General features: G+C 40.0%; 1 protein-coding gene across 1 annotated transcript in view; it reads right to left on the reverse strand.

Moving 5' to 3' along the window:
• LOC108700042 (astrotactin-2) overlaps positions 1-27325 on the reverse strand; it is an 882685-nt gene that overhangs the window by 787975 nt on the left and 67385 nt on the right. The window contains exon 2 of the mRNA XM_041574753.1: positions 13899-14086. Coding sequence (XP_041430687.1) covers positions 13899-14086 — 188 coding nt within the window. The remainder of the gene's footprint in view (positions 1-13898; positions 14087-27325) is intronic.

Genomic DNA, 27325 nt, shown 5'->3' on the forward strand with positions numbered 1-27325 from the left:
CAACTTTTCAATTAGTCCATTATTTATTTTGTATAGTTTTTGAATTATTTGCTGTCTTCTGCTGATCCTTTCCAGCTTTCGAATGGGGGTCACTGACCCTGTGTAAAAACAAATGCTTCGTAAGGCTACAAATGTATTGTTATTACTACATTTTATTACTCATTTTTCTATGCATACTCTCTCCTATACATATTCCAGTTTTTTTATTCAGATTAATGCATGGTTGTTAGGGTATATTGCACCCTAGCATCCAGATTGCAAAAATTGCAAACTGGAGAGCTGCTGAATAAAAAGCTAAATAACTCAAAAACCACAAATAATAATGGTCTAAAACCGGAACAGTACAGGTATGGAAAATGTAATCCAGAATGCTCGGGAACTGCGGTTTTCTGGATAACAGATCTTTCCGTAATTTAGATCTTCCTATTAGAGTTCTAGGCAAGCACAGGAACCGCACATAGTAACGGATCAGAGGCGCATGGTCGGGATCAGGCCGGATCAGACAAATCTTAGGACACATTACAGATTTGGAAGGCAAGAGAATAGTCGGGGTCACAGGCCGGGTCAAAACACACCAATATCACAGTACCAGTGAGAATCCAAGAGAGTAGTCAAAACAGGCAATAATCAGGACAGGCAGCAGAAATGACCAAACCAGGGAAAGGCAGGATCAGTAACAACTTGAAACACTCAGAAGAACCCAGGAACTTATAAAAAGACCTTTACATTGGGCACTGACAATTGGCACCTATGCCTTAAAATATTTGAATTTAACGCCAATGGGCAATGACGACACAGCGCCGGTGGGTGTAGATGCAGAAACGGCCAGCGCACACGACAATACTAGAAGAACAGCATGCATATAACTTGAAGCTGCTGCCGTCCCCACCAGCGGTATGGGGGGCATCCACCTGCCCCGCTAGACCACCAGGGTAAGTTCTAGCATCTAACTTAGGTCTACTAGAAAATCATGTAGACATTAAATAAACTCAATAGGCTGGTTTTGCTTTTAAGGATTCACTATATCTTAGTTAGGATGAAATACAAGGTACAGGTATGGGATCCGTTGTTTGCAAACCAGTTATCCAGAAAGCTCTATATTATGGAATGGCCGTCTCCCATAGACTCCATTTTATTCAAATAATCCACATTTTTAAAAATGATTCTCTTTTTCTCTGTAATAATAAAACAGTACCTTGTATAAGATCCAAACTAAGAGATAAGGAATCCTTTTTAGAAGCAAAACCAGCCTATTGGGTTTATTTTACATTTTCTAGTAGACTTTAGGTAGGAAGATCTAAAGTATGGAAAGATCAATTATCCACGAGCATTCTGGATAAAAGGTCCCATACCTGTACCTGTGGTACCGAGGGCAGGACATTTTCTGGCCTATGTGGTAGAGGGCCTATAATAGAAGCCAGTGTTGACCACCCCCCTTTCAAACTACACCCATGTTATCAAAATACATTTTAAGGCCATGTCCACATTAATGGTGGTAGCACACCAAAAAACCCAAATGGTTTGTACTCATTGCAGGGATACCATTCATCACTTCATATTCATGAACAATGTAAGTCTACGTTTAAGACGCCTCCTCCCCTGTGGATAACACAGTGCATGATTAAACACCTTAGGGGCCCCTAATAATAATTTTCAAATGCTAGCAGCCCCTACCAGGCTCACATCCCACATGGTACAGAGTAGGGCAGGCAGAGTATGGCATGCATAGGGAGCATAGGACAGGCAGAATATGGCACACACAGAAAGCATAGGACAGGCAGAGTATGGCAAACACAGGGAGCATAGGGTAGGCAGTGTATGGCACAAGCAGGTAGCATAGGGCAGGTAGAGTATGGCTCATACACGGAGCATAGGGCAGGCACAATTTGGCACACACAGGGGCATAGGGCAGGCAGAATACAGAATTGATTATAGAGGGTGGTTGTTAATAGTACTTAAATTCTATTTTAAATAGGTTTCTTAGTCGGGTCTCTGTATTGGGTCCACTTTTATTTAACTTGTACATTAATGACTTAGGGGAGGGCATTGTAAGTAACGTGTCAGTATTTGCAGATTACACAAAACTATGCAAAACTATGTTCACTTCATAAAGCCATGGATTTCTGCTCATAATGCCATTTACCAGGACATAATTTTAAATGTGATCCCTTAACAAGCCTTTCAAATAATTTGCCCACCATGGATTTCAAACTTTCTGGCCTATAATTGCCAGGCTGAGATCATAATCCCATTTTTAAATACAGGAATTACATCAACTTTCCTCCAATCTGTAGTTACCACACCAGATGAAAGAGAGTCTGAGAAAATCAGAAATAGAGGCTGGTCTAAAACCATACTAAGCTCTCTTGATCATTATTTAAAGGAGTACTCTCAATCTGCATCTTTTAACTATTAATACTGTATACAGGCAGTCCCTGGTTACGTATGAGATAGGGATTTTTATTAAATATTTTAAATAAAAACATTAGCAATAACAAAATACACTAACGTTCAAATTTTCATAGACAGATTATGAATGAACAATTTTTACATAAAGCAAATTAAATATCATCAAAAGAAATTTCCCATGTAAAATTAATTCCCCTGCACCAATTTATATTTTCTTTATTTTTACTAATTTCTTTAAATCTGATGAAATACAAATCCTTGAGAATTTTCTTAACAGTCAAATCCATGGTTCCTTCCTCCCTCCCAAAGGTTTTGCCACACCTACTCATCCATAAGTGATAACGAATTACAGAAAAAATAATAAAAAGTGTTTCTTTCTCCAATGAATGTTTTCTGCTAATGATACCATAGGCCCTTTCCTCATAAGTTCCCCTACAAAGGCCCTTAATACCCAGTATTGTCAGGACATGATCATAAAGATTGTGAGAAACGGAGCAGTTTATCAAAAAATGGTCCGTAGTTTCTTCTTCTCCACATCCCCAAGGACAGAATCTTTCTACAATATTGAGATAGCTCACGTTTCCTCTTAAGAAAAGTTTTCCCTGTAACGCCAGCCATGCATTGTTGAAAAGCTTCCCAGGAAGCCTATGGCCATTCAAAAATTTAATGCAATCCCCCATACTTATCGTAGGGCAATCTTTCAAAATCAGTGCAGAAGTAAAAAAGGAATTAAGCACCAATCTTCCTTTCTATGTCCCTAAAACTCAAGTTCCACTTCTTAAGAAGTTTTAACCCCAGAAGAATGTGCTGCGGAAACCCACCCTCCCTTATCCGGACCCCCTTCACTCTACCGCCCTCCATCCAGTCTCTGATAAAAGGACGAAACCCAGGACCTGACACAGTTTTCCCACAGAGAACACGTCCTTTGACCCAGGTTCCCAAAGTTGAATTTAAGGAAAATGGTGCCAAAGAAGGCGATTGGACAAACCATCCCTAAACCTCCTTCTTTCCTCTGCAGGAATGTTACCCCTCTTTTTACTGGGTTCAGTCTGTTCCCCCAAAGCATCTGGAAGAACAGACTGTAGACCCGAGCATAGAGAGATTCTGGCAAGGGAAACACATAAGCAATAAAAAGAAACAACGGGATCAAAAAGGTCTTGATCAGATTAACCCTTTCTCTATAGGTTAGCTTCCAAGATCTCCAACGCTGAACTTTCACTAAACCAGCATCCACTTTCTCTTCCCAATTTAGTCTGCTATTATCATGCCTCCCAAATTTCACTCCCAAGATTTTAACCTGCTCTGGGGCCACTGGGAAATTTCCGGCCTGAAAATCCGTTTCCCCTAAAGTCCAAAAAGGTTATGACTTTTCATGATTAACTGAGGATCCAGAGGCCCTCGAGTAGCTTCTGATGCAATCAGTGATCACCTCAACCTCCGCCTGCTTAGAAATTACCACTGACACATCATCCGCGTATGCTACAAACCTGAGTGGCTGCCCGCCGGGCACACAGACCCCCTCCAAGCCCTTTTCCTCCAGCATCCTCAGGAAGGGATCCAGAGCAAATACATAGAGAAGAGAACTCAGAGGGCAGCCCTGTCGCACCCCGGCCCCAACATCAAAGCTTTCACCTTGCCAGCCATTAATCAGTGGGAAGCTTTTTGCCCCTTCATAAAATTCCTTAACCATCTATAATAAATTTACCCGGGATGCCGTATTTAGACAAAACAGCCCATAGATAGTAATGGTTAACCTTATCAAAAGCTTTACTTTGATCTAAAGACAACAGGTATTTGCCCCAACCATGAGCTTTGCATGATTCCAAGGCTTCCCTTAAAGTAAGGAGGGCCCCAAAGATGCTCCGCCCCTTCACCATGCAGAACTGACAGGACGATAATAAAGTGCCAGAAAACAAAATCAAACGTGAAAAAAGAATCCTCGCCAGAATCTTTCTGTCAGAATTGAGAAGGGCAATCGGTCTCCAGTTCTCAACCTTCTCATCATCCTTACCCTTTGACAGCAAAATTAAAGAAGAACACCTCATTGACTCAGGCATACCCCTCTCCAAACATTCATTAAAGATCTTAACTAACACCGGGACTAACAGCGATTTAAAGGATTTATAAAATTGTGCCGTTAGCCCATCAGGCCCAGGAGCTTTCTTGTTGTGCATTCTATCAATCGCACCCACCACCTCTTCCTCCTCAATATTTGCTGTCAATGGGGAAAAGTCCAAATTTACTGAATCAGGTCCTGGGGTCACCTTTAAGAAATTCTCAGTCCTTTCCCTCTCCAAAGTTTTACTTCTGAACAGACCAGCATAGTACGACCTTACAACCCCGAGGATACCCTCCCTGGATTTCTGTATAACTCCCTCGGAGTCAATAAGGCCAGTCACCTGCTTTTTCTTAAAGGTCTCTCTACAATTCTGAAAAGGATCAGGGGAGTTTTTTGCCCCAAAATCTCTATCTAGAATCATAGAGTCCTTGCGACTGTACTGATGTTGTCCAATCAGATATTTCAACCGGGCAATTTTCTCCCCCACCACCCCGGCCGAAATTAAGGTTTCCAACTTCTTCCTCAGAGACTGGTATGTTTTTGATCTTAACCCCTCCCGTTTAACAGATAGTTTGGTTACGTATGAGATAGGGACTGTAGGTTTGTTCTTAAATTGAATTTGTATGTAAGTTGAAAACAAATACATTTACTTATTAAATGCAACATGGACAGATGTCTGTCTTAACATAGTTATTTACCTTTCTGTGCATATTTATCTTTACCTTTTTGTGCTTTGCAATAGACAACACATGCCAGAGGGGATAGGGGCAGGTGGTTTATTAAAGCTAAATGGTAATAAAAGTCAAGCAAACCATAGCATGTTACTGTAATAGTCCCCGTCTGTAAGTGTGAGTTGTATGTAAGGTGGGTGTATGTAACTCGAGGACTCCCTGTACTTAAAGGGGTACAACTAGTTGTTTTCAGATAGATCACCAGAAATGACGATTTTTTCCAATTACTTTCTATTTTCTATGTGCCACTGTTTTTCTAATATTGAAGTGTAAAGTGTAATTTTTCACCGGGAGGGGGGAGTCGCCGACCCTGTGAACTGTTCTAAATTGATACATTTAGTTGATACATTTCTTATCTTTCTCCCTGCTGAGTAGAATCTCTGAGTTTCATTACAGGCAGCTGAATTTAAAAAATAGTTGCTACTACTCCAGAGATGCTGCTGAGAAATCAACTAAGGGGCACATTTATCTAGGGTCGAATATCAAGGGTTAATTAAACCCTTCGAATCGAAACGATTTTTCTTCTACCTAAAAATTGTTAGGAAGCCTATGGGGACCTTCCCCATAGGCTAACATTGGCCTCGGTAGGTTTTAGGTGGCGAACTAGGGGGTCGAAGAATTTTTTAAAGAGACAGTACTTCGACTATCGAATGGTCGAATAGTCAAATGATTTTTAGTTTGAATCGTTCGATTCGAAGTCGAAGGTCGTAGTCGATGGTCGAAGTAGCCCATTCGATGGTCGAAGTTGCCATATTCAACCATTCGAAATTCGAACTATTTTTCCCTCTATTCCTTCACTCGAACTAAGTAAATGGGCCCCTAAATGTTGCAAAATTGTAAGAGTTTAGAGTCTGTGCCTGCATTATTGAGCTGCCAGACTCAAACACCAGAGACAGGAACATTCAACTTAAAACTTAGATTTTGAAAAAACAGTAAGAAATAAATAATGGAAAGTAATTGATGTCTTTATATCTGGGGAACAATCTGAAAACAACTGAACTGAAAAAAGTGTTTGGAAGGTGAACAACCCCTTTAAAAAACTTTTTGGGGTAAGCCTCTGCCACAATACACTCCTTATCTTCTATCTTAGCCTTTCGGATTGCTGTATAATATTTATTGAAGTGTTTATATTAAGTAAATGCAGCTTCTGTCCAGACTTTTTATTTTTAAATGCCTTTATATTCTTTCCTATTAATGTCTTTACTTCTTGGTGCTTCTACATTTACTTCTTACGGGAATAAATTGAGAACAGTAACAATTTAGCATAATTTTAAATGACATGCTGTTCTGTGTTTTTAGCAGAAATAATGCTCTAAAGGGCAGCCCTTAAGTAGCAAAAATTAGCTTTTTCAGACATTCAGGGTCTTTGTTGCCCCAGTTTATATTTTGTTTTTTGCACCAGACATTAAATTATATCACTTTATGGTCACTATTACCTAGGGGTTCAATAACTTTCACATTTGCTATATGCTCTGGGTCATAAGAGATTACTAGATCCAGAATAGCATTTTTTCTGGTTGGCTCCTCAACAACTTGTGCCAACAAATTGTCATGCAACAAGTTTATGAACTTGTTCCAATTAACTGTCCTGGGAGTGCTGTAGCTCCAGTCAATATCTGGGTAATTAAAACCCCCATTATCATCATTTGCCCCAAACTAGCATCCTTTTCTATTTGCTTAGCCTCCTCCTCTTTACTTATAGTACATTACGGGATCTACATACCCCTTCTCCTTTTCTATTGCCTCTGTCCCTCTGAAACAAAGTATAGCCGCTGATATTAACTGCCCAGTGATGCGACTCACCAATAACATCATATTTTTCCTCCAGCTCTCCCATTTTACCAGTCAGACTCCTTGCATTTGAAAACATATATCTTATACTGGTACCACTGTACCAGCGTGAGAATTTTGTGTGTATAACATGTTGTCCATCCTGTCCTTAACAGTACCCCCAGCCAGGAGGTAGATGCCAACTAATATCACTTTGCTACACTTGTTATCATTAGCAACAGTGTTTTTTCATATCTGAAAAGGCCCAAATGCTCATTTAATTATATCCTCTGTTCTATTAGCCTATTTAAAAATAACTACAGTTCTACATAATTTCCTTACCTATATACTCCCTGATAACCCTGTTTAGCTTAAGATATTTATATAAAAAAAATCCATATAATTTTTCTCCAGGTATGGGACCTGTTATCCAAAATGCTTGGGACCGGGGTTTTCCGAATAAGGGATCTTTCTGTAATTTGGATACCTTGAGTCTGCTAAAAATACAATTTAAACATTAAATAGAGAAAAGGGGAAATCTTTTTTAAAAATTCAAAAAATTATTCGATTAACCGTGAATCTACAGGAGATGGTCTTCCTGTAATTCAGAACTTTGTGGATAATGAGTTTTCAGATAAGATACCACACCTTTAATAATAAGCAACAAATTATGTTAAGCACAAGTTGTATTCATTGACTCATGTTAAGAAAGGGGGTATACTGCCATTTTAAGTTATGTCTCTTGTTATGTCTCCAGTTGATAATGGCCACAATACAGAAATGCATGCCAAAGAATCACTTGTGTTAATATGTGGTACATTAAAAAAATGGTTAGAATAACAAGGTATCTTTGCTGAATGTAGATATTGGGTTTACTAATTTGCTAGGTTTACTGTTCATGCGTGCAGTCATGTACAACTTAATTTGTTAATGGTACCACTAGGATTGCCACCTTTCAGTGATCTAGGCAAGGGCGCCATAAAGTCAAAGTCAAAGGGGTGGGCCAATGAACTTGCAGTGGGAGCAAGTGACATCACAGGGGTGGGGCTATGACACAGCAATCAGTGATTGGCTAATCACCAGGTCAATCAAGGGAGATCCTGATTTCCAAATAAGGAAAACTGGGCAGAATATCTTGACCCGGGCAGCCCTTCTGAAAACTGGGCTGTCCGTGTAAAATCCGGACCAATATGATTGAGCATAGCTCAGTCTGCTGAATAGAAAAAATTTCTGCAACCATAAGGAATGAAACAAAAGAAAGGTGGGACACAGCATCAGTACAGTATAGAGCGCACATGAACAGGTGTGCTGGTAACAGTTTCGGAAGCATGTAATGTTTCTAAAGGTGTACGTTATTAAACAGACTGTTGAAAGATCCTAAACAAGTACAGGTACAGGCATGGGATTGTTATGTAAAATATTTCTGCATGTACTCAATGTATTTTTAGTGTATACATATTCTTTTTCTCTTTGTTTTTTTTTTGGTTTTTTTCTGCACATTCAACCATTTTTCAAGTAGGGGTACAGATCTACAATCACAAGAGTTTTTCTGTTTTATTAACCAGTACTTACTGGTGCCCAATTAGTACATTTCTACATTTTCCAAAGACCAGCACTGTAATCACCATTTCTGATGAACATTAAAAGCCATAACACGATAGGGCAGATTTATTAAGGTTCGATGGTAAATTCGAAGTCGAGTTTTCGAGTTGAAACTCAAAAATTCGAGTTGGGAAAAATAAAAACTCGAATTTGAATTAGACTCTGGAAGTAACACGAATTCGATAGGTTACCACCTAAAACCTGCAGAGTACATGTAGAAGTCAATGGCAGAGGTCCAGTGACTCATTTAAAGATGTTAATAGCCTTTCTGACATTCAAGTTTTTTTGGAGAAAGAACTTGAATCGAGTTCCGTTGAATTTGATTTGAGTTTTTGGCTCAGTAATATTAGTTTTAGACATTCAAGTTTTTTCTTAAATACGATACTATTTGAGTTTTGAGGTCATTCGAGTTCATTTGAGGTAAAAAACTCTTATCACTCGACCTTTGATAAGTATTCCCCTCCCTATGTTTTGAATTTTGATAACTACTCAATAAATGTTCTGCTAATGTACTGTACAGCCAAATGCTGTATAATTGGGCAATAACATACTGTATATTTACTTCTTAAAGCTTTACCCTTGGCATGGGCGTACACATAAATGGACAATGGCACTTTCTCCCCCCCTGGACTTGTACTTCATAATAAACGATATTCTCTTGCCATATGAATATATATATATATATTCAGCCATCTCTTGTCCTAATGTGGCTACCTCTGTCTACTATAGTACTCTCACCACTGCCCTCAATGAGCTTGCTCCTATAAAAACTAAACATGCTCATACAAAAGCGCTCCAAAGACATTCACGTGCACTTGAGTGTCGCTGGCGCAAATCCCGTTCAGAATCAGTCTTTTGGAGCTACAAATCTGCCCTGCGCTCCTATAACACCAGCCTCTTCCAAGCCAAAACAAACATACTTTACTTCACTTATTAACTCCCTTTCTAAAAAAAACCAGCACAACTTTTCTCCACATTTAACACTCTCCTTTCCCCTTCTCAGCCCCCTCCATGCACATTTGTCTCTGCTCAAGATATTGCTGAGCACTTCAAAAACAAAATTGACACTATCAGAAGGGACATTACACTACTCAACCCCCCTAGATTTCCACCACCCTCCCTCCACACTCCCCAGTCTCTCCTGTACTCCTTCACCCCTGTCACTGATGAGGAAGTCTCAAAGCTTTTGGCCTCTTCTCACCTTACCACCTGCCCGCTTGATCCAATTCCCTCAAAACTTCTCCACAATACCAATCAACTGGACTGTTTCCTTCTCAACCAAAACATGCTCCTGTCACCCCCATTCTGAAAAAACCCTCTCTTGATCCCTCCAATCTTGACAACCTCCGACCGATCTCTCTGCTACCTTTCATCTCTAAACTAATTGAGTGCCTAGTCTACAACTGACTAACCTCATTCCTCTCTGACAATAACCTGCTGGACCCCCTACAATCTGGTTTTAAGCCACAACACTCCATGGAAACTGCCCTGACTCGACTAACTAATGACCTTTTAACCGCTGAAGCCAACAATCATTTCTAATACTGCTTGATCTCTCAGCCGCATTTGACACTGTAGATCACCTTCTCCTCCTCCAGTCCCTCCATTCGCTTGGCCTTCGTGACACAGTACTCTCCTGGTTCTCTTCTTACATCACCAATCGTTCCTTCAGTGTCTCCTACAGCGGAGTAGCATCTTCTCCCCTACCTCTTTCTGTTGGAGTTCCTCAAGGCTCTGTCCTGGGACCCATACTATCCTCCCTCTATACTTCCTCCGTCGGCAAATTAATCAACTCGTATGGTTTCCACTACCACCTCTATGCTGACGATACTCAGATCTATCTCTCATCTCCTGATCTCAACCCAGAACTCCTAACTCGCGTCTCCTCCTGCCTGTCTGCTATCTCTACCTGGATGTCGCAACGCTACCTTAAATTACACCTCTCTAAAACTGAAATGGTTCTCTTTCCTCCAACTAACGCCAATAACATCCCGGAAGTATCCGTCATAGTTAACAATTCCACTATCACCCCCTCTCCCCAGGCCCGGTGCCTTGGGGTTATCCTAGATTCTGCCCTGTCATTCACTCCTCATATCCAGCCACTTATTAAATCATGTCACTTCCACTTAAGGAACATATCCAAAATACGATCATTTATCACCCAAGATGCTGCCAAAATTCTTATTCACTCTCTCATCATATCATGTCTAGACTCCTGTAACTCTCTTTTAATTGGCCTTCCCCTCCAGAGACCTCTCCAGTCCATAATGAACACTGTGCGAGGCTCATACACCTCAGCAACCGCTCCTCCTCTGCCTCGCCATTCTGTCAATCCCTGCACTGGATTCCATTACCTTTCAGAATCAAATTCAAATTAATGACACTGACTTTCAAAGCACTTCATAACTCTGCCCCACCCTACATCTCTGAACTCATCTCTATATACTCACCCAACCGCTTACTACGCTCCTCTACTGACCTGCTACTCAACTCTTCTCCCATTTCCTCCTCACATGCTCGCATTCAAGACTTTGCAAGGGCTGCACCCCTCCTCTGGGACTCTCTCCCACGGTCTGTCTGACTTTCTCCCAACCTTTCTGCTTTCATGAAATCTCTTAAAATGTTTGTATGTATGTAACTCCATATGTTCTATGTATATAATTCATGTGATTTAGTTGTATAATCACATTTACTTTACAGTGCTACGCAATATGTTGGCGCTATATAAATACATGTTAATAATAATAATAATAATAATAATATATTATTGTGTTCTTTTTTATATGAACACATTTTTTTAAAATTACCATTAAGAACCTGCAATAAGCTTATAAAAGGCTTACATTTTATGGCCAGCACCCCTTCAAATAACAGACCATCCCAATGCCTATTCTACTGCTCAGAGCAGCAGTCCGGCTTAGCTCTGTCCCTTCCCTCTGTAAGACTGTCGCTTCCTGCTCCTAAACTGTGTGAGGAATGACAGAATCAGAGTAGAAAATCATGTCCTGATGAAGCAGCTTCTCTCCCAAGGCAGAAGAGTGTGAATTTGTTGTGTTAAGCTTATAGTGCATGTGTGTGTGTAAAATGAACTGTATGGGGCATATTTATCAAACGTAGAATTTCAAATTGAAAAAACTTCGAAATTTTAATTCAAAAAGACCAACCGAAATTGAGTTGTTTTTTTTTTTTTGGGTTGAATCATATGAATCGTAGGAATAGCGCATTCATTTCGATTCAATTCAAAGTTTTTCCCAAAAAAAAATTAAATTTTTCAAAGTCCACCAATTGACTCCAAATAGGTTCTATGAGGTCCCTCATAGGCCTAAGTCAAATTTTTGAAGAGACAGTACATTATACATTTCGATATTCAAATTTTTTAAATTTTTTCGAATTCAAATCGAATTTGGACTATTCTCTAGTCGAAGTACATAAAAACAGCTAGAAATTTGATTTTTTTTCATTCAAAAATTCACCTTGATAAATCTGACAGTTAGGGGCACGTTTACAGGCGTTTTCGAACGAAGTAAAAATCTAACAATTTTACAAAAAAATACTTTGACTACTCAAAACTTAAAACATTGTATCCAAAAGATGTGAGGGTCTCCAAAAATAAAGAAACAAATGTAAAAAGTAGAGAATTTATTAGGACATGAAGACCTTCATGTCCTAATAAATTCTCTACTTTTTACATTTGTTTCTTTATTTTTGGAGACCCTCACATCTTTTGGATACAATGTTTTTGGTTTTTGCACCTTGGGACTGAGGTGAACTGTGAGTGTTTTCCTTCTTATCATTTTTCTATTATATATTTTTGTATCTTTATTTATTTAATATTTATGTTGAGTGGTACCATAGATACTTTTTTGTGGCAGTAGCACAAACCAAAGTATTTTCAGTTACTCAAAACTTAGCCAAACACTCAGACAGGGTATAGGAGGTCCCCCATAGGCTAAACAGCAATTCGGCAGGTTTAAGGTGGCAAAGTGTCGAAGTCGAAAGTTTTTTTAAAGATTCTTCGATTTTTGAAGACTACGTTTTTTTCATTTAGAATCAAATAGATATTCGATGGTCGAAGTACCCAAAAATTACTTTGAGATTCAAAGTTTTTGAATTCGAAAATTCAGTTCCCTTAATAAATGGGCCCCAGTGTGTAAGAAGGCAGGACAGACTGTGCGTGAGAGTTATAGACTATAATGAACCTTTGTATAGCTGTGTAATTAAATTCATTAATGAATCTTATAGGTACAGGTTGGCTGTGGGTTTGGCCACAACCATTCTCCCAGTGCATTTGCCACAAAACACATTAACCCTTACAGTTCCTTGACCTGCAGCTTACTCTATTCACTGTCCTCTTTTACCCTTTCCCTTCTCATTCTGCTACACATTCACACTTACCTCTCTGTCACTAATAACCCTCTGCCTCACTCTACATATCTGTAAAGCTAAATATATCTATAATATTATAATATATATATTTTTGCCCCTCACCCCCCTCTCCTGCTCCTGTCCTGTGTCCATCTCATTGTTTGTTTTTGGATGACTCTTATCTTTTAACCCTTCTGCCACTCTGGGAACAAAGCAGCTTTCCCTAGATTGAAATAGAATGTATACACATAGATTTTATGCTAGTGACATTTTGTGTGCATAACTCCTCCTGCTGTTGTTACTCTACTTTATGTATAGTAGAACCCAGATTTTACATTTTTCAGGGGACCAGAAAAAATGGTGTAAAGTCAGCGAAATGGTAATGATTGGTGGGACCGCAAAAAATGTTATAACATGGAAAAAAAATGAAAATGAGGGTATGTAAAATGGAGGCTTCGCTGTATGTATCCAGCTGTAATTGAAAAGACCAGGTGCTGTCCTGGCAACAAGGAGTTTGTGTCACAAACAGAATGGCAAAACTATACATGTTTAGTTACTACTATTTTTTATATTTATAGAAATACTGTTGTTAGGTTTGTGTGGAAACCAAAATATGGGTAGAAGTAATTTGTGTAATATGTTTTCTTCCTTGCCCCCCCCTGGAAAATTTTGTGCCGATGCCCATACCCTTGGCAGGCATCAAATGGTTAGCAAGGTACAAGGCCTTGCTTTTTACTATTTGATAAGTATTTTCAAATTGAGGTATCTAATAAAGACTTTATCTTATTGATGAATATGTAACTGTTCCTCCTGTGTGGAGTGTATCATAAATATAAATAAATATAAATTTCTTATTACCATTTTTTTAAACATATTGTCAATCCCTTTACAAATATTTAAACATCATGTCTGGTTCAACACATTTTGCAGATTAAGTGATAATAGGATTATAGATAACTCACCATGACAGACACATGGAGAACATGTAGCTGCTCATCTAGTTCCTGCGGGGGTTCTTGCATGGATGGAGGGGTGCTATGGGAAGTAAGCTCCATTCGTCGTAGAGATACATGAAAAAAAAGAGTTCCATTCTCCAACCACTGCTGGGTCCAATGCACAAGAGAGAGGTCTTCAATACTACCTGACATCTCTGGAATTAAATATATAAAATAAGAAAGACGTGAAAGGATGAGAGTGTCTTCAGAAATGTCATTAATCTATATATTAAATCATCTTGCTAAAAACAAGAAGCTGAAGAAGACATCCAGGGCGTAAACATTATTCTATCTACAGGTATTGGATCTGTTATCCTGAAACCCATTATCCAGAAAGCTCAGAATTATGGAATGCTAGTTTCCCATAGACTCCATTTTATCCAAATAATCAAAATTTAAGCTTGTACTTAAGCCCAACTAAGATATAATTAATCCTTATTGGAAGCAAAACCAGCCTATTGGATTTGTTTAATGTTTACATGATTTTCTAGTAGATTTAAGGAATGAAGATCCAGATTACAAAAAGATCTGTTATCTGGAAAACCTCAGGTTCTAAACATTCTGGATAGCAGGTCCCATATCTGTAGTCTAATTAGAACTTACATATATATTTCAAGAGACATCAATACTGAGTTAATAATGAAGGGGGAGGAATGCATCTTCATTGACAGTTTCAAGCTCTCTGACAAATACTGTTCTGCATTTGTATACAAAGACAAATGTTTGATAAACAACAGAGATAGGTCTTCTATACATAAAAGTCTCAACTAATTCCTTGTTTGTGTACTGGAGGCTTATTCTAGGGCTTGAGCTCCCAAAATCCTCCATTCTCTAACACAAAGGAAAATCAGGCTTCAGAGCATTAAGCTGGCCATAGACGCAAAAGATCTGATCATACGAATCCTCGATTCATAGGATTTTCGGATTGTGTGTGGAGTGTCTCGACATCTCTCATGCCATGCCGATTGGTCGTTCAGTCGATCAGACAGGTTAGAAAATTTCTGTCGGCTACCGATAATATCTCTGTGTGTATTGCTTATCTGATGATCTTGAGTGTCACCAGCTTTGTCGGACATAACTTTCATATGATTGCTGTAGGGGCAGAACATCTTTTTCTACTTTATTTGATCTGAAAGGTTATGGCAGGTCAGGAGATGCGGAAGTCTGATAAGTAGGATTGCCACCTGGCCGATATTTTACCTGCCTGGCCAGTAAAAATGATGCTTGATGCCAATGTTATTTATAGGAAAAAATGGCAAGAATATAGGAAGACTGGTATTTTTTTCCAGAAAAGGTGGCAACCCTACTGATAAGTCTGATTGTTCGAGGATTCGATCGATTGGATCTTTGCATCTATGGCCAGCTAAATGGTGGCCATACACGGGCAGATAAAGCTGCCGATATCGGTCGTTTGGACCGATTTGACAGCTTATCTGCTCGTGTATGGGGGCTTCCGACGGGTCTTCCCGATCGATATCTGGCCACGATATCGATCGGGAAGGTTGGATTTTTACCCGACCGACCCGTCGGAGCCGCTTGGCTCATTGTAATTCGATCGTTCGGCTATACGGCCGAATGTTCGAATTACCCCCGATATAGCCATGCAGTTTAGTGGCATATCAGGGAAAGATCCGCTCGTTTGGCGATGTCGCCAAACGAGCGGATCTTGGAGTCTATGGCCACCATTACTCTACACACAAAGAAATCTAAGTGTTCTTGTGAGACCAATTTAACAAAATCGAATTTGAGAGTATGTTTTTTTTAATGGAATAAACTTGATATTTTACCAAACTCAAATATTTGCTTTATTAAAAACATATAATCTAAAAAAACTTGTTTGAATTAAACTCTGAAAAGCAAATTTGAATGTATTGGATTTGTTTCTTCTCATTTGAATGTGCTGACCAATTCTCACTAACACTGACTTCTACATGACGTTTTAGTTTTTTGTGCTTTTGGTCCTTAATATATCTCTAATATTTTAGTTTTTTAACTTTAAATTTAATTTATTTTAGCTAAAAAAATGTATAAAATAGCCCATTTTTAGTCATTCAGAACAACTAAGACAGTGTTACACTCTAAAAGCATGCAGGAGCATTGTCAAACCCTATATATTAAAATGTAAATATGAGACATGTTATCCAGAATGCTCAGGACCTGGGTTTTTTTGGACAATGGATCTTTCTGTAATTTTGGAAGTCTATTAGAAAATCATATAAAATAATCCAAACATTAAATAAACCCAATAGGCTGGTTTTGCTTCCAATAAGGATTAATTATATTTAATTAATCCAGTACAATGTACTGTTTTATTATTACAGAGAAAAAGGAAATTGTTTTAAAAAATTTGGATTATTTGGATAAAATTAAGTCTATGGGAGATGGCGAGATGGTCTCCAGACAATGGATCCCACACCTATACCGTAAACAGGGAACACTGTATGGTAGGAGTGAAAGGGATGACCCTGGATACAGCCTAGGCTTTTTAAAAGGCTTTCGGTCTCATATGAATAATATACTGGGTATATAACCTTGTTTTTTTAGCCTAGTACAAGCTCCATAAAAGTCTGCTCTGTTAATATACTGTAAAAACAGAAGCGTATACAGGTATAAGATCTATTATCTGGAAATCCATTATCCATAAAGCTCCAAATTACAAAAAGGCCATCTCCCAAAGACTCATTTTATCCAAATAATCAAATTTTTTAAAAATGAATTCCATTCTCTGTAATAATAAAACAGTACCTTGTACTTGATCCAAACTAAGATATAATTAACCATTATTGAAAGCAAAACCGGCCTACTGGGTTTATTTAATGCTTACATGATTTTCTAGTAGACTTAAGGTATAAAAATCCAAATTACAGAAAGATCAGTTATCCAGAAAGCCAAAGGTCCCAAACATTCTGGATAATAGATCCCATATCTGTATTATTTTTTTATGAAAATCTTGAAGTTTTATTCTCTACTACAGCTCATCCCCATTATTAAGAGAACGGAGTGGAGTTAATTTTCTTGGTAATGAAGAGACAGTAAATTAGAAATTAATTTGTTCCTTTTTCTCACCAAATTTTCTGCCTTGCCTGAATCCACTCTTCAGTTCTTGCTTCCCTAAAGTAATTATATTGAAGGTCAGCACGAACAGAGAAATATGACTCAATTAATCCAAGTTCCATTAATCAAACAGTTACATTTAATGGCAGAGTTATAAGAGGGGTGTGGTGGAGGAAGATTTGTTGTTCCTTCCCTCCTCTTCTATCCACTTTTTTTGCTGCATTTGGCAAAATACTGCAGACACCAAATCTGAACCTTTTGTTAACCTGAGCAATCATAGTATGCATAAAATAGTGTGCAGTGCTGCAAAACGATACGGCTTACACACAAGAACGTGTTATCTTATCTGAAAATAGATGTATTTATTGATTATACAAGCTTTCCTCTCAGGGGCGGATTTCTTCCCCAGCTGTCCCTGGGCTGCGCGTTCCGACTAGGCGGCTGCGCGGTCCTAGCGCCCACCTTCACAGCACGCCGGCGAAAAAACGCCGGCGCAGCTGGTGTAGCTGAATGGGGACGCGAACGTCCCCATAATGTGGCTGGGCGGCATGCCGTCCCTATTTTTTGCCGCCCTAGGCCCGGGCCTATGCGGCCTTGCCGCAAATCCGGGCCTGTTTCCTCTATATGCATTTCATGCCTCTATGCCTCTATATGCCTTCCCAATAAGATAAATGCAGAACAACAAATACTGACATTAATGCTATAAAACAGTGAAAAATAAGACCAGTAAGCCCACATTCTGCATCAGACATATTTAAGACATATAAGATCAACATGTAGGTTGGTTCAAATGCAAGATAGTAATGTAAGTGTAGGGGACTGAAGGTTTAGTTAGTCTTCATTTAGGCAGCTAATTGGGGTCCAAAGTTTTGCCGCCGGGAGGGCAGCTGTGTTTGTATCCTATTTTCCTGGCAGTTCAGTAATGGGTCGTTGTTCTATTCTTTAAAAAGGTGAAGCCATCATGTGCTTGTTTTCTCTTTGGATTCTGGCTGTGCAGGAAGGTGGATGAAGTTTAGAGCCAGGAGAAGGAAACTAGTGAGGATATCTGTGTAATTGCTTGCTCTAAGTGTGACAGTTAGGATTAGGGTAGTTAGTGAGCAACCTGGTGGTCCTACAAGGAATGCAGAAAGATTAGAATCAATTGGGTTTTCAAGTGTACAGACAAAGGGATTACTCGCCTGATGCTTGTGGTTGAACATTCTTGCAGATTGATTACTGGCCCATGATTCTGGTAATGCTGAACAACTGTATTGTATTGTCTATATCTGTCCTCCAAGACATCTGTTCTACATTCCCGCAATAAAGGGTTATAATTGTTTAGTAACGTAGTAAGTTAGGTTGAAAAAAAAATGTCTATCAAGTTCAAACTTTAAGGTCTATATCTAACCTGTCTTACACCCTTCCTTTCACAATACATGAAGGGCACCTCACATTTTGAAATCTGACCCTAAGGGGCACCTCACATTTTGAAATCTGACCCTAAGGGGCAGATTTATCAAAGGTAGAAGTGAAAATTCGAATTAACATTTTTTTAGTTTTGAGTTAATTTTTGTGTACTTCAACTAGGGAATAGTCCAAATTTGATTTGAATTTAAAAAAAAATTGAAAATTAGAATTTTGAAAACTGACCTATTCGGCCAAAAAAAATTTGTAATTTCGGTTGGTCTTTTTGAATTCAAATTTCAAAGTTTTTCTAGTGCAGGCACTAGAGTAAATGACTCTCAGTATTGCTACTATTATATTATTTCATAAAAAGGACATTTTAATTAAATTAAAAGTAAAGAAGCCATTGAAAAGGAAAGGTGAAATAAAGCCTAAAAACAAATACAGGTAGAAATGTCATATTTTATACTGAATTTATTGCACCAGGAATGTAGAGGGCCCAGTAAGGCCCTAATTGATAAGCAATTTGAATATATCTTGGTTGAATAGGTCAAATCACCACTGTTTTGGGGCCCCTAAATTTAATTAGCTGTGGGGACCAGTATCTAGTTATGCCACTGCAAGGGCTATTACAACATTTGTTGCAGCCATCAAAGCAAGAATCAAAGTAGCATCAGAAGGATGAGAGCTAGTAGGCCACAAGGAACATAGAAACAAATCTGGCAGAGGTATGGTGCCCCAAGTGCAGATGAGCACAAAGCTGCTGCCTTCCCTGTTTTTGCTGTGATCATCTAGGAAACACACATTTTCTCTCAAGCTATTTCCTATGAAATTCTATAGTTCAATAAAATTATTCACCAGTTACTTAAATGTTAGGGGAAAATGTAATAAAATTTGCATGTCGCAATGTAATATTCTTCATTAAACTTTTAATTTCATTGCAAATCTTAATTGCACATCGCAAATGTTTAACACCTGCTTGAAGGTGGAGTAAACTTTTGGAGCAAATGTAACCAACTTTTTCATTAATAAGTTTTATTACATACACTCCGCTCTATCGCTACCTATTAAATTTGCAATCGCTATCCTACTGTTGCTTGAGGGGCAAAGTGTTCTCAAAGGCAAAATTGTTCACATTGCAAATGAATTGTGAATGATTTCTGCGTTTGGACCAATATTACATTCCCGCCTCTATTGTATTATATATTTCTAAAAGGGGCAGATAGTAACTTAATTTTGGCATGATCTGGTAGACCATCAACAAATGCATTGAAATGACTTTTGCTGATGTGATCTAATGATTGGTTCAAGTCCCAAAATGTAATTCCTCTATTTGTGGGAACAAACATTTATATTGGGCCTACAGATCACCTGAGAGAAGGCTCACAACATAAATACATTTTTTGGTGATTAATAGTTGAATTCTGCTAGATACAGTATATATTAGAGTTGTCACCTTTTCAGATGAGGAAAAATGGGCAGTGGGTGGGGCAGATGACATCAGGGGGCAGACTAGTGATGTCGGGGGCGGTGAAGTGAGGGGCGGGGTGGTGACATCAGGGGCGGGACTGATAATGTGGCGATCAGCTATTGGCTAATCACCACGTCATTCATTTCAATGTCCTGTTCAGATTTCCTAATTTGCAAATCTGGACAGGCAGTTTTAACCCGGACAGCCCTTCCAAAAACCAGGCTGTTGGGGTGAAATCCAGACAGATGGCAACCCTAGTGTGTGTGTGTGTATATATATATATATATATATATATATATATATATATATATATATATATATATATATATATATATATATATATATATATATATATATATATATATGTAGGGACTGATAGGATATCCTATCCCTATAGAGTTAATCCCCTAACTTTTGTATGTAGTTCTCTTTTCCCTTGTTATTGGGCCAAGCCCTTGTAACTGGTAAAGTGTAACACCCACACCTATTGGACAAAGAGTGTAATGACACTCCCCTGCCACACTGCTATATAGTGCTGTGCAGGGAGTGTCCTCTTCCTCTTTGGCTCCTGGTGCTGCTGCTAGGTGAATCCCCATTGAGCCTGGGATCACCATAGGCCCCAGTAAGCATTTACCCCAAAGGGACCTGACACCTTTGGTGCTAAGTCGGGGACCAGGTAACCCCGTGAACGAGGACCAGCTAAGATAGTAAGATCTTGTTATAGTCTCTCTAGGAGAGAAAGACAGAGAGGTGTAGCAGAAAGGGCAGTTGTCGCTCCAACGAGAATTGTAGTAGGGAGTAGCTTCCCACAAGGCCTGTTTGCCTTTAGAGCAGGGAACTCAGTTGATAGGCAACTAGGTGAGCAAAGGACTACCTGTACCCTACCTGATAGATCCCGATCCCCTCACTGTGCAACGTCGGTTGAACTGGGAATTGATGTACACCTATCTGCAATATATTTTGGGAGTCGCACCTGTCTGACTGTGAACCTTGTACTGTCCAAAGTGATTCCACCTGCTGTGTCCTCAGTATATTTGTAAGTAAACCTGTGGTCATTTGCCTCTGGCATAATAAATCTGTGCTCCTGTTTTACCTTTTTAAAGAACCTCCTGGCGTCAATTATTCTATTTTGCACTTATATGCCTGTGAGTTGTAGTTCAACTACAGTTTAAAGGGGAAGCTTCCATTTGGCGAAGGCTCTGCCCTGGGTGAAGATTCGAAATGTAACCCATGCTCACTACCTAGCTGGTCATCCTTAACTTCTTATTGGCAGAATAGGCCAAGAAAGCGTTACATTTTGGCGCCCAATGTGGGGCCACGCCCCTAAATCCAGGCTATTTTTGTATTTTTGTGATTTAGTGTTTTTGTGCACTGTCACTTTAAATTTTCGTGACAGGCGGCGGACCTGATTGGCAAAAGGCTGCCTGCACGTCTTTTTCTACTAAATTTGCTAGGTATTTTTCCCCTAGTATCTCAGGGCCGTGGGTTCGGGCTTGGAGGTTCTATTCCCGATACACAAGCCTGCGCCATAGCTCAAGTCTCGCGAGCGCGAGATTTCGCTGGCGCCAATCTTTTTCCCGCGCAGTAACTGTTGGCGTGCTTTGGGATTAAGGCGGTCCCTGACGTCACGTCCCGCCGCCATTTTGTGAAGAGACTTTGCAGAGAGAGGACTTGTGCATCACTACTCCACCTGTTTGTGCCTGTGGACTTCCGGCGGCTGCTTGTGAAAGTTTCACCGCACTTCCACTCTTCACTCCAAACGGTACCTGCTTGCTACCGCTCCTTATTTCAGCAAACCGGAGGATTTTCAACATCGCTCCTGTTCAAGGTGCTGCACCATCACGGACCACGGCTGTGGCCCATCAACGTGCAGACCTTCCGGACTTCACTACTGACTGCCCTGCGGCTGCGGGCATAGTGGAGGACTATACTACATTCTTCATTCCGGTAAAACCCTTTTCCGTTATTATGGCTGACCATTCCTGGGAGGGTTGGGCGGATGCGGAACAAACCCTAACTGGGGCCCCGCTGTTCTCGGATGAGGACATTGAAGATGTAGACTTTGGCCTTAGATATATTTGGGCCGGGACATATGGAGAAAAACTCAATGTCCACTTTAACAGGATAGTTGTTCCCTATTGCGGGCACTGTACCCGTGAACTATCCACAGAGACCTGTAATTTCCACTCTTCGTGCCCCTATTGTTTCCACGAGTGCTGGTTATGTCCCTATGTACTTTATGCTGATCCTAAAAAGGGCATAAAGACCAAATCCATCGCTACAGACACAGATGGACTGTCTTCAGTGTCGGGAGACTCTGCTCCTGCACCTGTTCCCGCATATCCTCATCACCTCTCCTCAGTGCGGCCACCCAACATCCAAAGCCTGCCCACTCCTATAAAAGCTTTGTCTATTTCACAGTCACAGGGAGTAGGCGCTTGTGGGGATGCAGCCACAAAGAGTGAGGATCCACGTGTTCCACCCAGAGGGAGGGGGAGTACTATGCGCAGGAACCCTGATGTTGTACCTAGGCCTATCACTCCTAGGCCGGCCACACCCAAGCCTGCCACGCCTAGGCCTGCTACTCCTAAGCCAACCACTGCACCAAAAGATGAGGCTTCATCCACAGTGGTTCCATCAGAGTTTCCAAATTCTCAGCAGCCTGTTGCCTGCTTGTCAAAACCCTTGCTATCTCCAGAGGCACAAGGTTTCTGGGTCTCTCAGGGAAGGGCCGACCCTAAGAAGGCACGCACAGTGTCTAGGGTGCAACGCATCATCAATGCCCGTGTTCGTGACCGTTGGGGTTATCCAATGCCCTATGCACCTGAGTGGGTTTATGACGAAGTAGAGAAGAATTTGGAAGAATGGCTTTATGGAGAACTTTTAAAGAAAACAGATGTGGGACCCAAGGGATTGTTTCAAAGCGATCCACAGAAGCGGCAGCGTGACATGGTCTTCCTCTGTGACACCCTCAGCGAATGGTGGTATGGGCGTACCATCTTAAAGCACCATGTTAAAAGTTGTGGGAAGTTTCAAGAGGACCGTTTTTTCAGCTTGTCGACCACTCTGCCTAATGGAGGGAAGGTAGAAAAGCCTCACCCTTCCTACTATTTATCCTATGAACACACCCTGGAGAAGTATGGGGTGAATGTTTGAGCTGTCCACAGTGGTTCCGGCTGGACCCTGTGTGTTGTAATTTTTCAGTATCCCTCTAAGAGTGAGAATTCCTCTTAGAGATGATTTGTTTACCCTTGAGGACTTCGTTTGATTGCCCCAAGTTTTGGGCCTTCTTCATTGATCTTCAAGATTGATGCCCCAAGTTTTGGGCCTTCTTCATTGTTTTGTTCACTCATTGTTCCATTTCTGGACTTCTGAACATTGTCTGGAACTTGTAAATAGTTGTGTTCATGAGACAAAGACTGCTGAGCCCCCACCAAAACTCTTCTACCTCTAATTACTCGCTGAGTAGCACCTTTATTCTTTGCCTTACTACTCCCCAAGTGGCTCTCAGTAACTTTGTACACTTGGGTAGGGGGGGGTGTGATATGGAATAAAGCTTTTGGTTATGGTGGGGTCATGTAACTCAACTGCAATGAAAATGAGTGTTCATGTGTGAAAAGAAATCTATGCTAAATTTTCTTTTCAGCCAAGCCTGTGCCTGGACCTCCTGATACACTATGGATGGTTCAAGTATCGTAAGTTAAGTGCCTGAGTGTTCCTTTAAGGACCTCATGAATGTAATAAAGTTATGCAACTGAAGTTATTTGCACTGAAACTTATCCAATACAGTATTGCACTTTTGCTCTTTACTGTTCTTTTCTCCACAGTACCCATTGTTACCAGGTATTCCTCAGGAGAGTATACCAGAAGAGTGATGTTCAATGGTATTGTTGGTTTGCACTTATATATTCACTTTGTTACTATTGTGTCTATATCATTTCACCATTGTCGGGACGAAATGGATTTTTCCCCCGGGTGTATGTAGGGACCTATAGGATATCCTATCCCTATAGAGTTAATCCCCTAGTTAATCCCCTCTTTTCCCTTGTTATTGGGCCAAGCCCTTGTAACTGGTAAAGTGTAACACCCACACCTATTGGACAAAGAGTGTAATGACACTCCCCTGCCACACTGCTATATAGTGCTGTGCAGGGAGTGTCCTCTTCCTCTTTGGCTCCTGGTGCTGCTGCTAGGTGAATCCCCATTGAGCCTGGGATCACCATAGGCCCCAGTAAGCATTTACCCCAAAGGGACCTGACACCTTTGGTGCTAAGTCGGGGACCAGGTAACCCCGTGAACGAGGACCAGCTAAGATAGTAAGATCTTGTTATAGTCTCTCTAGGAGAGAAAGACAGAGAGGTGTAGCAGAAAGGGCAGTTGTCGCTCCAACGAGAATTGTAGTAGGGAGTAGCTTCCCACAAGGCCTGTTTGCCTTTAGAGCAGGGAACTCAGTTGATAGGCATCTAGGTGAGCAAAGGACTACCTGTACCCTACCTGATAGATCCCGATCCCCTCACTGTGCAACGTCGGTTGAACTGGGAATTGATGTACACCTATCTGCAATATCTTTTGGGAGTCGCACCTGTCTGACTGTGAACCTTGTACTGTCCAAAGTGATTCCACCTGCTGTGTCCTCAGTATATTTGTAAGTAAACCTGTGGTCATTTGCCTCTGGCATAATAAATCTGTGCTCCTGTTTTACCTTTTTAAAGAACCTCCTGGCGTCCATTATTCTATTTTGCACTTATATGTCTGTGAGTTGTAGTTCAACTACAGTTTAAAGGGGAAGCTTCCATTTGGCGAAGGCTCTGCCCTGGGTGAAGATTCGCAATGTAACCCATGCTCACTACCTAGCTGGTCATCCTTAACTTCTAATTGGCAGAATAGACCAAGAAAGCGTTACATATAGATATATATATATATATATATATATATATATAGATATATATATATATATATATATGGGATCGCTTCTATTTCAAACCACTTATGCAGAAAACTCAATATCATGGGAAGGCCATTCCCATGAGTCCATTTTAAGCAAAAAATTCTAATTTTCTAAAATTACTTCCTTTTACTCCATAATAATAAAACGGCACATTAAATTATGACAGTGCTTCAGAATACATAGAGTGTCTTATGCTGTATTATGTGTTTCCATATTTTGTTTTGTGTATATATATATATATAAGCACACATAGGCCGCACTCTCCCAAATATCTCTCAGGTGATGTCGGGTGCTGCACTTAGTTGTATATTCACACCAAAATCGAAGAAGATGTGCGCACTTCGTCAAAAATTGAAGTCTTTATTGCGAAATTCAAACGATTACATTGACGTTTCGGTTCTGGTCTCGAACCTTTTTCAAAATGTTCACCGTTAAAAAACCATTTCATTACACAATATAAAGCATAATATGCCCCACCCCTCCCACATCACTTCCCCTGGGTCCCAAGCCAAATATGTTGCCATAGCAACCCATTAGCCTGGGACCCAGGGAAGCAGGTGTGAAGCAGTGCAACACACACCAGAGAACCACAAGAACCCACATTTAAACACTATTCATTAATAAACATTAAATATTAAATATTGAATAATAAATTTTGAATATTAAATTTTAAATATTAAATATTAAATAGTGAGGCATATTTTGCACTATAGCCCACTGCATTACAAGCCCCAATTCACAGATTACGCCAAAGCTAACGGATGTCTAAGAAACAATTGAAAGAGCAATATTCGTTGAGGCCTTTCGGTGATAGTGTTCCCAATTTCTTAATCCAAAAGGACTCTCTCTGTAGCAATCACCTCCACGTCTGGGCATAGGGATATGATCTATTGCTATATACTTAAATGTCGGTAATCTGTGCCCCAATTCTAAATAATGTTTCGCAACTGGTTTATTAGATTTCTGATCGCGATATGCTGTATTAATCGCTGATCTGTGGGCATCCATACGCTGGCGCAGGGTCAGATCCGTTTTGCCAACATATGCAAGTCCACACGGACAAGTGATTAGGTAAATTACATGAGTGGTAGTACAGGTAATGTGATGTCGTATCTGCATACGTTTTCCAGTGTGGATGCGCAAACGTGGTGCCAGGAGATATATACCTACACGATGTGCACATTGAGCTGATAAACTCTTATGCACCTTGGGCAGAGTATACAGAATAGGGCATTTCAGATGCTGTTGTTGTAAATAATCAAACAATGTCTTTGAAATCCAATTATTGCCCAAGGCTAACAATAAGAGCCTCAGAAGGGGTTAAATTCACGGCAAAATGTGGTAGTGAGATTGAATTCCTAGATCTTATGCTTAAGATTGATGATTATAAGATTGCATATTCCTTATAAAGAAAATCAACTGACCGTAACACCTTATTACATGCCAGTAGCTGCCATGCGCCAGCTTTGAGACGTTCACTCCCAGTATCACAATTTTGCCGTGTCCTTAGAAATAATTCAGATCAGGTAGTATGCGAACAACAGCTTATGGAAATGAAAGAAAGATTTACCCAGAGGGGGTATGATGCACGGACTTTGGATAATGCTTTGTATAGAGCTAGAAATACGTTTCGACAACCACGTAGGAGCATGGATAGAACCCCTGGGCTAATTTTTTCCACCTGTTATAATAATTATGCCACCCCACTACAGCATGCATTGAACACTAATTGGAAGATTATACAGGCTGATGAGACTTTGAGGAAAGCATGTCCAGATCCACCTATACTAGGTTTTCGTAGAGGCCAGAACTTACGTGATTTGTTGGTGGTTAATGACCCCATTAACAGTTATAAGAATGAAGTCTCTGGTGCCACGTGGTTGCCCCCCAAAAAAATGGGGTGTTTTAAATGCCCAATGTGCACATCGTGTAGATATATGTCTCCTGGCACCACGTTTGCGCATCCACAGACTGGAAAACATATGCAGATACGACATCACATTACCTGTACTACCACTCATGTGATTTACCTAATCACTTGTCCGTGTGGACTTGCATATGTTGGCAAAACGGATCTGACCCTGCGCCAGCGTATGGATGCCCACAGATCAGCGATTAATACAGCATATCGCGATCAGAAATCTAATAAACCAGTTGCGAAACATTATTTAAAATTGGGGCACAGATTACCGACATTTAAGTATATAGCAATAGATCATATCCCTATGCCCAGACGTGGAGGTGATAGATCAAGACTGTTGCTACAGAGAGAGTCCTTTTGGATTAAGAAATTGGGAACACTATCACCGAAAGGCCTCAACGAATATTGCTCTTTCAATTGTTTCTTAGACATCCGTTAGCTTTGGCGTACTCTGTGAATTGGGGCTTGTAATGCAGTGGGCTATAGTGCAAAATATGCCTCACTATTTAATATTTAATATTTAAAATTTAAAAATGTAATATTCAAAATTTATTATTTAATATTTAATGTTTATTAATGAATAGTGTTTAAATGTGGGTTCTTGTGGTTCTCTGGTG

This window comes from Xenopus laevis, chromosome 8S (genome assembly GCF_017654675.1).
Source record: "Xenopus laevis strain J_2021 chromosome 8S, Xenopus_laevis_v10.1, whole genome shotgun sequence".
NCBI classification, from domain to species: Eukaryota; Metazoa; Chordata; class Amphibia; order Anura; family Pipidae; genus Xenopus; species Xenopus laevis.